This window comes from Condylura cristata, unplaced genomic scaffold (assembly GCF_000260355.1).
Source record: "Condylura cristata isolate star-nosed mole 26May11 unplaced genomic scaffold, ConCri1.0 scaffold00026, whole genome shotgun sequence".
Taxonomy (NCBI): Eukaryota; Metazoa; Chordata; class Mammalia; order Eulipotyphla; family Talpidae; genus Condylura; species Condylura cristata.
In genome coordinates this window covers 20,896,443-20,907,874 of record NW_004567127.1, presented here as the reverse complement: position 1 = coordinate 20,907,874, position 11,432 = coordinate 20,896,443, and the positions used below count along the sequence as shown (strand labels likewise).

The window sequence follows — 11,432 nt, the reverse complement described above, 5'->3', positions numbered from 1 at the left end:
GTTGCTTCTGTAGTTTCAGGTTTGATTAATCATGAAGGGAGAGAGAATGACGGTTCTCATATGAATTATATTGAGCACTATTTTGTTCTAGAAAACTATATATTGTGAGTAAAGCAACCTGGTAGGTATAAACAATCTAATCAAACGAAGAACAACCTCAAGTGAACAATTTCCACCACTGATAAAAATAAGAAATGTTTCACACTACAGACACTAAAATTTTCTTTAAGTCATTTTTTATTTAGAGATTTTTCTGGTAAGGAGATATACCATAGGAAAGCAATTTCACTGGCAGTGAGGTATGTATATACTCTACCAAAATACTCCTTATTTTAATCGTTTTAAACTTTATTTACATAAGAAGAAAAGTATCAATGCATATCCTTGTTTCAACTATAGTATTAGCCATACTACATGAAATTAAATGAAATGGTGCTTGCATACAAAACTGTTATTTGTAAAGGAATCTGATTTCAGATTAAAAGAACTGATTTGTTTTTGGAGAGTCAAAAGAAGAATCACAATTTATCATAACCAAGACATCTGCACCATATTTTCCATTCCTCACAGCACATTTATTTCAGTAATTCTGTTATGTCGGTTCTTAGCATGAGCATAGTGTTACACAATTTTCGTACATATAATCACATCCAAAAACAAGTTCTAAAATTTAAATTGTAAACATTCTCATCATATGTAGAAATATTTCAATTGGTGTATTAGGTTTTGCTAACTGATCAAATTTGGAAGAGAATATAAATGAGAAAGCCTATCCTAAATTGTGTAGTGAGCATTGTTTATTAATTACATTTCTACAATGTTAAATAAAGTAAGAGGCAAACCTGTCCTGTAAGCATGTCATATTTTAAGTAAAACATTTAAAAAAAATCTGTTAACAAAAGGATGTCTTGCAATAAAGAACATTAGATTTTCTTTAATCTATTATGATACAAAAATGTAAAGGGTAAAGAGCATCTTTGTTGACAAAGTAGGAGGTAGCATGGATGCACCACTTTATTGTCTGAGAAATGCAACTGGAGTAAAGAATATTTCCTTACCACAAATAATTTCCAGGACTATGTACATATTTCTTTTAGAAATACTTGTTTAAACAAATCTCCCTCCACTTTTTAGTATAAAAAAAACCATTCCATGTGATTTAAAAAAAACACTTACACATCTAGATAGAATAGTACTCTGCCCTATTTGAGTGAACAGTCTCAAACTATGAAGTACATGATATTTAATGCCCTAAATTGAGTAAATTGAGTTAGCAGTTCCTGGTATTATACAAAACACTAAATACATACAAATAAAATATAGTATCTTATTTTTCGATGCAAGTCTTGTGGGGAATAAACAGAACCTTGATTCTGGTAACACTGCAGAAAACATAATTTTCCATTAAGTCTGTCTTTAAGTATCCATGTGCAACAGTTTATTAAGGACTGCTTACAGGTACTGATCTTTTATTGAGTGAACACAGTTAACTGACAAAACTTAGTAAACCTTAAAAACACATCTTTCATCCTATATAAAATATATAGACTACTTACGGTTTGAAGTACTCAATTTGCTCTGATGTCACTGTAATTCATTTTTCCCCATTTTCCTGCTTTAGTATTTATAAATGGATAATTTAATGTGGCTTAAAAAAAAAGAAAGAATTTCAAATTTACATCCAATTCAAATTTGCTATTTAAAAGGTTTCCTTGTTCTATGAAGCTGCTTCTGCCATTAGTAGAGAAAATGAAGTTTCTGTAATGGAGGCAGGCTTTTTAAGTAGTGACGTGACTTCCACCATGCCAGCTCCAGTCCGTGGAAGATTAGCGTTTACAATGTGTCGTTGTAAGTGCTTAATCCAGTCTTCCTGAACAGACAGTGGTCCACGAAAGACTAGGCCACAAAACCTACAGAAGAAGTTTGATAAGGTTCTCTTTACATGCTCAATTTTCTTTACTTAAAACAAAGTCACATGAAATCTATAAACACAAGGAGCAAGTGTAACCATATAATGGACATACTGCTCTACAAGTTTCTAGATTAAGGCAAATAATGCACTGTACTATCATAATTGCTAATTCATATGTTCGTCAGTTTTAATAACTCCAGTTTTAATCCAGAGGCAGAAATATTAGGTTAAAAATAATTTAAACATATTAACACCTACACATCTTAATACATTTAAAACAATTTCCAAAAGGTATCATTCTTTCAGGTCCCTCTCTGATTCACAATTCCAGAAACTGCATGGAGGTGCCCAAGGAATATGGAAGGAAGTATGTATGAGTTTATATAGTTAGAAGTATGAACAGAGAGAAAACTGTTCCTACTTAACAGAAGAAATTTAACCAAAAAGAGAAAAAACAGTAAATACCCAAACCAAACTAGTAAAACACAGCACCAAAAGCTACTTTTATAAATCACAGTACCAAACAGTCCTCTAGCTAATATTTAAAAACCTGATTAATCAGTTGCTGAACTGCAAAATACTATACGCTGAATAAGACTGTAGGCCTCTATCTCCTACAAAAAGTTCACTTTTAGATTAATTATTGAGAATGCAAGATCTACTACAAATTGAAAACATCAAATAAAATTGCTAATGTTTCTCAGAGCAAAATCTGAAGAAACTGAACCAATATGGTAATATATATATACCTGCATCGGAGAATGTAAACCTCGTCAGCACCATGAGGTAAGGTTAGCATTTTCTTCTTGCTTCCAGATCTGGACCTTGATTTCTTTTGCTTACAATCTAAGGCTAAAAAAAGGAAAAGGAAGATTTAACACTTCTTATATATTCAAAATAAGCACACATACATATATTTCTAGAGAGGTCAGATCACCTAAATCAAGTTAGAAAAAAAAAATCTGCATTCATTTGCATTTCTGAAACCTGCATTCACTTCCAGCTGGTTCTCTAACAGCAGTGATATTTGTCTGTTCTTCCTGTACTGCCTTTACAAATAATGCTTTACCATACCAAACTAGAACTGAGATAGATCACTAAGCAACACGAAATGCCATTTATTATAATAGCGATCTTTGTCTTAGAATCATACATACTTTAAGCAAACGGTTAAATTCCTTATTTTTAGGAAAATCATAATCTCTTAAGATCATTAAATTAAATGTGCATTTGATTACTCTTACGTAGGTCTCACATACTTTGAAAACTTACAAAGGAACATCAACAGCATAATAATGAATTCAATGAAAAAAAATTAGCAATTCACTTTGGGTTCTATAAAAAATTATACACTGGCCCTTAATTTGAAAGGACAAAATCAGCTTAACTTTCATTTTTAAAAATAAAACCTATATAACATATACAATCATGTTTTCACTAAAAAGTAAATATAAGTCCAGATTATCTCACAAGACTTTACAAATGTACTAAAGTATGTTAGTACAAACTGTTTTCTTATTTTACATTTTCTTCTACAACTATTTTACAAATATGACAAGAAAAGGAAAAATTCAAAGATTTTGGTATTAAAGTAGATCAATATTTTGGTGCTTTCCATGAAAGTTTTCCAATGCTTCACTTTTCCTTCAATCACTTACTCCAAAAAACTCAAACTTAATAAAGGATAAAAAGATTTTTCTTATAGGTAGGAAAAGATAGGACATAACATTTTCTTGGTCTTTAAATGCAACTACACCATTCTTTTGGGCAAAGGGATGATAGTATTCCAGGTTGCTGCTGGTTGATTAGCAGGAAGAGAAGTTAAGATTATCTCCTGGATCCAAGGAGGAGAGATATAAATGTAACAAAAGAGTCACCCAACTTGCCACGTGAAATCCCTGGAATATTTCTAGGTAAGAGAGAACAGAAATGGCTATTCAATGATTCTTAAAATGAGCTGTTCAAAGTTCTATAGTCCAAAAGAGCAGATGCTATTATTACAAAACCAATAAACACAGTTCTCTTATAGTAGTCAAGTGGCAATGCTAACAGGTATGTCATATAGAAAATTTAAAACCATAAGAAACCTAAATATCACTCAAGCTACTGGTTTCAGCTTCCTGCCACTTTGAAAGTAAAATTGAAAATTGAAGGTCCACAGTCTTAGTTTCAGAAGAATCTTATAAACTAAAGAACTGCTGGAAGTCAAGTATTAAAGAATGGCGAATTCAAAGCTACACAATCAAAATCTGGAACAAGAAAATCTTACAAGGTTCTCATTGGTTATTTCAGTCAAGAATCTGGTACATAGCAGGAATCCAACAAATACTTCTAAAGTAAAAAAATAAAGGAAAACCATTGACATTTAACCATTGACATTTAGACAGCATATAAGTAATTTCTTCTACCATTAGTCAACATAAGTAACTTTCCTTACTTTGAAGAACTTGCTGGTTGTCAAAATTGCCACACTATATCCAAAATCCTTTGTAAATATATTACTGTGGGATACAAATAGAACACATTATAGCAACTCTTTAAGAATTTGCTTACAGAATGCTTATGTTAGGCCTTTCAAGCAAACTGAGAGAAGGGTAGAAGATGATCGAGTAGTACACATAAGAATGCTTTATCAGCGAAAGCACTTAAGCTACATCCAGATGCTGTGATACTTTAAAAATGGAACTGGATATGTACACTCTAGGACATATACATGTTTCTAAAGTTTTCTTTATTATAAGAAAAAAAGGATTTTCATGATTTTTGATGCTACATGGACTCCAGAAATTGGAGTCTGGTGATCTTATGAATGATTATTCCTAAATTTAAGTGAAAATGGCACAGTTTTTCTGGTAAATAATATTTGAAGGCTTTAGAAAGTAGAACTCCGCCAACATGACTGAGAATTTACAGTACCCAGGGTTCCAAAAAAGTTTAGAGAACCACAAGCATTAGTAAATCTGGAAAGTTGTCTAAAAGATAAGGATATTAAAAAACTCGGAGCACGGGTTGTTATATCGAAATTTCTCAGTGTCTCACTATCTCTACATCACTTTCAAATTCCTTAAATGAAATTTGAGATGGTAAAACATGCAACTGTTTCACAAGAACACCTTTTTCTAATACAAGCATCCAATTTTCACTCGTTTATTTTAAAAAGATCTGCAAGAAAAAAAACTAAGTATTATTAATATATTATGCAAAGACAATTTCCACTAAATGAAAAAGATGATGTACAAACATGCCTATATACATTTAACATGTGTTTTGGCTTAATATTTGTTTTAGAGTTACACTAACAGATTTTATTATATTTCCAGGGAAAAACAGTTTTTATCTGAACTGTGCCAGCAGTCATTAAAACCAAAAAATCACCAATACATTTAGTTTAAGTATAAACTCCACCTATGTTTGTTATTAATAATCTGTCAAAATGATAACTTCACACAGTGCCTTTCTTTGTGATGTTTGTATTCATTAATGTCAAAAACCAAAACACATTCCTTTTTGGGTTCTAACGATTTTACGTCTAATATTATTTTGTACTTGAAAAGTTACTCGTTTTAGAAATTCTTAATTTTCTTCTTAAGTATATAGTTGTTTCTTTAGAAAGGAAAAAATACAATCACACAAACCTTCCTACAATTCCTACTAAGGGAAGCAAAAACTGTTAAAGTGATCATTTTTAATTAGAAGACTATAAAAAATAATTCTGAAGTTACAGATTTGTAAAGAATCTAAATTGCTATTATCTAAATTTACTTGTAAGGAGAGTGGACTGAGCTGTAAAGTCAATTCCAAAAAGTTTACTTTTTAGTAAAACAGCCATTCTGATCACCTAGGAATAAGGAAGAGTGGACTGAGCTGTAAAGTTAATTCCAAAAAGTTTACTTTTTAGTAAAACAGCCATTCTGATCACCTAGGAATAAGGAATAGACTTATGAATACTCAAATAAGAACACTATACTGCTACAGTATGAAATACAAAAACAAATATGTATCTAAATAACTAAACTGGATCAGTGAAAAGCAAGTTAGGAATACAAATGATTTAAAATCAAGTCTGTTTTCTGAGACATTATTTAGTCAAGAAGACTTTACTTTGGGCTATAAAATTATAAATAAAATAAATCTTTTTGCCCTTTCTACTCTTTAGTGCAATATATACAATACCTGCTTACATGAATTATATTTTAAAAGTCACTACAGGAATGACCTCAAAAGTGAGAGGATTAAATTCTTTAAAACATCTGAAGCTTCTGTGGCTAAAGAGCACATCAAAACAATTAACCTTTATCACCAAAATAGCTTTATTTACCATCATTCTCCCTTGTCCAATTAGCTCGAAGTTCAAGTTCATCTATTTTGTTGCATCTCTGGAGTAAAATGAAACTTAAATGCCAAGTTATATACACCCAAAATAAGAGGAGAGCCATGCCCTTTGAGAGTACAGAAAAGTTCTCTAGCTAGTTGGCCTTTTTAAGTTGGGGAGGAAACAGTAGCTATGGGCTCACTCAGGAAGCCAGCAAGGTATGAAAACGACATTAACAGACAAGCCACTGTTCCACCAGCATCAACAAGCTGGTAGTAGCAGCTGCAAGGTGAGAAGAGGAAACATACTCCAGAAAGTACACAACATGAAGTAATACAAACATCTCAATTACAACTGATTAATCCTTCCAGAGTCACAAGTTCCACGCATATAAAGCAATGCCCGTTAATAACATTTTCTTTCCTGCAGTCTAACTGAAAAACTGAAGTGAGAGGGAGCTATTAGTTTATATAAAATAGGGATGGGAGGTAGGGTAGGTGAAGCCATTTGTTGAGAAACCAATGCATTTCTTCATTGTATATTTCTATATAAAGTGTCTACAAGACAGACTTCTTCAGTGAACCAACCACCTGGAGAGTTAGTTGCATAAGGTTCCATATTTGTTTCAATGCTCTGCTGTTAGTCTTGTAATTCAGGCTAATTCGTAACCACAGGGCACAACATTTTCATTTTACCATGGAGTTTACAAATTTACAAATTATATAGTCAACTTGGCATTCTGAGTGTGGTATCACACTGAGGTTAACTCTTAGTTCTGCTTCTTAATCTCTTGGTCCCTTAGAAAAATAGCTATTAAAATTGAAAAAAGTAGTTAAATCCCTCTCTTTATAGTCCATTAAAATGGGAAGTACTTCCCTAACCCAGCACCAATTTTTTGCTGCTACCTATACTGTCGTAATCAAATCAGTCATTATTTCCAAAATGTAAATCTAAATCAGGTTAAGTGTTTTATTTTTAAGAAAAGCAATGTTCTTCTTCCAGTCAGAATTTAGCATACAGACACAACAAATAGCACCCTGCAAACAGCCTATTCTTATAATTTCTCCTTGATATTTTTACTCTAAATAACTGGATATGTCTCCCAGTAACCTAGGTAACTTACAACAGTTTTTACAGTTGCCATTCTAATCAATAACTGAAAACCTCAGAGCAATGATGGCAAAATTAGTTATATACTGCATGTTTTAATATTTTACCCAGCAAAAATCAAAATGCAAAATATTTGAAAAGCAGATTTATTCTGCTTTAGGTATAGGGCTTATGGTTTAACAAATACTAGACTACGAGACAGGTAGTTTGAGCATGACCCACAAACTAGGAGTTTGTATCATAGGTAACAACACTGTTATATACTTGGTTCAGAGAAAGTCATTAAAGCAAGTGAAGGTAGTCTTTCATTTAACACTTTGACTTATCAGGAGAAAATGTACATTCATGTGGAGAAGCCTCTATTATTTCAAAGTAGAGAAGATGATTATAAGAGAATATTATCAGCAAGAATTTTCAATATATGTAGGGAATGTTTTTAGTAAGAGCAATTTCATGCAGACTAGTTTTTTCAGCTTGCCAAAAGATAACAATATTTAACTGTAAGTTACTGACTGGTCAGTTAGGAGTTGATAGAATAGCAAATACATTACTTCTCTGTGATGAAAAGAAAAAAAAAAAAGAAAAAATGTCATCTTAAGGCAGAATGATCTTACTAAGCAAAACAGGTATTTTAAACAGGTATTTACTATAGAATCAATCACTTTTCTAAGACTAAGACACATGTAAAGCTGAGGTAACAACTAGTATGTGTATATTATATATATATATTATATACCTGCTTTAAGTAATCTGCCTAGAATTACCCAATTATAATCGCATTCCCTATCCTATAAAAGTCTCATTATTTCCAAGTTACCATTTTATTTACTAGGTACAACTACAAAAATTGTTCACAAAAGGGAACCCTTTACTTCAAAATTGCAGTTAAATTATCTATAATGATAGATTTATTAGAATTATTTTGAGCCCTAAGTATCATAAATTGACCTGATTTGACTTTCTATAAAATTTTTAAAGATCTTTATACATTCTAACCAAAATTCAAACTATAAGTCAACCAGGTATTTTCTCTTAGCTAATTTCATTCCTCAAATTTCAGACACAAATAAATAGTAAATACTAATGTTCTACTTTTTAGGTAAGGGTCACCATCTCCAACAAGATGTCCTCTTGTCCTCATTTCCAAAAGACAGCGTCCGTGTCACATTAAGTAAATAAACCACAGTTAAGTTTTGGCTTGTCACATGTTTTATTACATGTAGCTGTATTTTCATGTAGATTTTGAAAAGTTCAAGAAATTTCTGTTAGAATAGAAGCTAAAGCATACATAACACTTCAATATGTCTAATAAAAATATTAGGTTAAAGAAAAATTCAAACAAAACTTTGTATTGTCAATCATTAAAAAAACAACTAGATATAAAAAGCAACTCTGAAACTTGTTAAGTAACAGAACATACTGGAGCCTGACTAGTAACACTTTACGAAAAATAAATGGTCAAAAAGATTATCAAATAGCATTCTTTTATAATTAAGCAATGGACCAGTAAAATCAGATATTACAAAAATGTTAGTATTTTGTGCTATAATGGTACGTAATGCCTAGGCTTAATATTCCTAAAACAAATGCACTGATTCAATAAGTATGGTTATATGCTTTCTTATAGTAGACAGCTGGACGATAAGGAGTTGCTAGATGAACTCCTAGCTAAATGATAGCAGAGAAGTAATGAAGCCCAAATTCTCTTAGCAGACACATGTAAGAGATTCATTAATTGTACTGGGCATAAACAAGACATAAAGCCTTGAGACACGTGTCTCTTTCCCCATATTATTCTAGTTAACTCACCTGCCACATTCGGCTTTCTTCTTTTTTTCCCACATGTCCTACGCCTATTCTAATATTCCAGTGCCACTGTACTGGTGCAGGACTCCTAAAATGACTTCATGTATTATTTCTTTTCCGACCCACCCAACTGTATCTTTTATTTAAAATGCAGTTTTAAAGGCTTTACACAAATTCCTGCAATTTTTTTTCATTATGCATTAACAAAATGAACTGCAACACCACAGACTGCTGTCCTGCCACTCTAAATCCTTTATTTGTATCACCTCTAAAATCCTTATCTTCCACTCCCTAGTCTTTTCAATAAACATCCCAAAGAGTACCAAGTTGTTCCTTTCTTGAGGAATGTTCCTTTCCGGCTCTTGAACTTCATTTTCCATTTAAACTGCTGTCCTTAAAGGTCCAAATTAAATATTACTTCCATAAGCCAACTAGATCCTGGTCTAGTTAAGCCTTCCTCCTCCATTTTAACTTCCCCAGTATTTTATGCATATCTCTAAGGTCACTTATATCTTGTATTACAATTATAATATGCTTCGGTTCCAATTTACCTCTGTATGTAGTACACAGGACAATAAATAAACGAGAAAAGGAACAAGGAAAAAATGTTTGTTAAATTAGTGAATAAATCAGCCAAAAACTTTTTACAATTGTGGACAAGCAGTCCTCTTGCTAACACAATAAAACAACCAGTAACTAAATTCCCAAATGATTAATTTAAACACAGTCTACTATTTCAGAAGGCCGAAACAAAAACAACATTTAAAAAAATTAACATCAAATGGTTAGGATAAAATCAAGTTTGGAAGTAGTCTTTGGTTGCTGGGAAAATTAGCTCAACTTGAACAACTGATTGCCCTGTTAATTTGGATGAATGATGTATTACTCGTTTGCAGACAGATACAAACACACACTTCTACAGATAAGTCAGTAAAAATCAAGAAAATATAGAAACCCACTTTCATTGTGTTAGAGGTCATTTGACCATGGCATTCACTTATTTGATGACCAGATTTTTTTTAGCACACATTCAAAGGATTAACTCCAGCAATACCATTTTCCCAGCCACTTATAACTGAATCTTCCAGGACCTCTTGAATTCCTTATTTCTTTCCTTTGTGCCTACAATAGAATGTTCCACTTCACCTCTTCCTAAAAATATTCATCCTTCAAATTTAAGATCTAGGTGACACAGACCAAAATTTTCCATATTAGTGCAATACCATATTTCAGTACTATCATGCATAGTTCATTAGTTTTTACAGTTTTACATGTGTTGGCAGTGATCCTTCCCTAAGTTGTTTGATGACAGGGAACTTACACACCACACAAACTAGTCTATAGGAATTAAGGTATTTGCTTTAAATTGAATCTGATTTGTACCTTTAAACATTCAATAATGACAACAGTATTAATATTTTCTACCTATACTCTTTTGGGCCCAATGGACCACCAAAAAAAAGCATATAATGACTCTGAAGAGGCAATATTGTAACAGTATTTTAAAAGATAATGAAGAGACATTCAGAAGACAAGTAATTTAATGCACCTTTGGAAGCATTCACAATACTACTGTTCCTCTCCATCACAGAAAGAGTGTTCCAACAGCACTTTCTACAATACAAGAATTACTTTCTACTAGCTTATCCACCCACTCAGCACCTGGCACTGTGTTATATTTTCATTAGCACTTATTGTAACAGACCTCTATTACCAATTATTATCATTAAAGCTGAATACAGGCAAAAGATCCTATTAAATAACATGCAAGCTAGTATTCCACTTAAAGTTGGATGGCATGGAAAACAAAATACTGACTATGAAAAAAAGAATTTTGATATATTGTAGTAGTGGTATGACTGAAAGACTTTAATTCCAATTCAAAAAATTTCTCTTCTCATTGTAAAAATCTATCTTTAATTTTGAGAATGATTCTAGTGTAGAAGAGCCACATACATGATCCTAAAACATCTGTGGCAGTGTTCTGAAGATAATGAAATTAGGTCATTTCCTTATATTTGATAAATAAAAATATTTTACTCATTAATTTTAAGTAATGAGCTATTTCCAACTTACTTTAAATATTAAAGGCCAGCATTTGATTAAAAAAAAAGATTTACAAATAAAAATTTGACTACAAACCTCTTACCACAGGTTTCTACAATATTATCATTATTGTTGATTCGGGTCATACTAGTCCTGAGAGAAAGTCATTTATTGGAATGTTTTCAAACTATGGATAATGTCTTCTTAGTGGACAGCAAACTAACTTACTGAGTCAAGACTAGCATT

The 11,432-nt window shown here is 31.9% G+C and overlaps 1 protein-coding gene across 8 annotated transcripts in view; it reads right to left on the bottom strand.

Annotated features, from left to right (window-relative positions):
• Positions 1 to 217: 217 nt before the first annotated feature.
• The window catches only part of ZNF644 (zinc finger protein 644), an 83,177-nt gene continuing 71,962 nt past the window's right edge, over positions 218 to 11,432 (bottom strand). For 3 of the 8 annotated variants that reach the window (XM_004689787.1, XM_004689788.1, XM_012730146.1), the window contains 2 exons: positions 2,662 to 2,764; positions 218 to 1,910 (listed from right to left, as the gene is read on the bottom strand). In XM_004689787.1, coding sequence (XP_004689844.1) covers positions 1,718 to 1,910; positions 2,662 to 2,764 — 296 coding nt within the window. In that variant the 3' untranslated portion in view covers positions 218 to 1,717. Of the gene's footprint in view, positions 1,911 to 2,661; positions 2,765 to 3,502; positions 4,414 to 11,432 lie in introns of those variants that run through there. The other 5 variants (XM_012730142.1, XM_012730141.1, XM_012730143.1 and 2 more) reach the window with 3 other exon arrangements.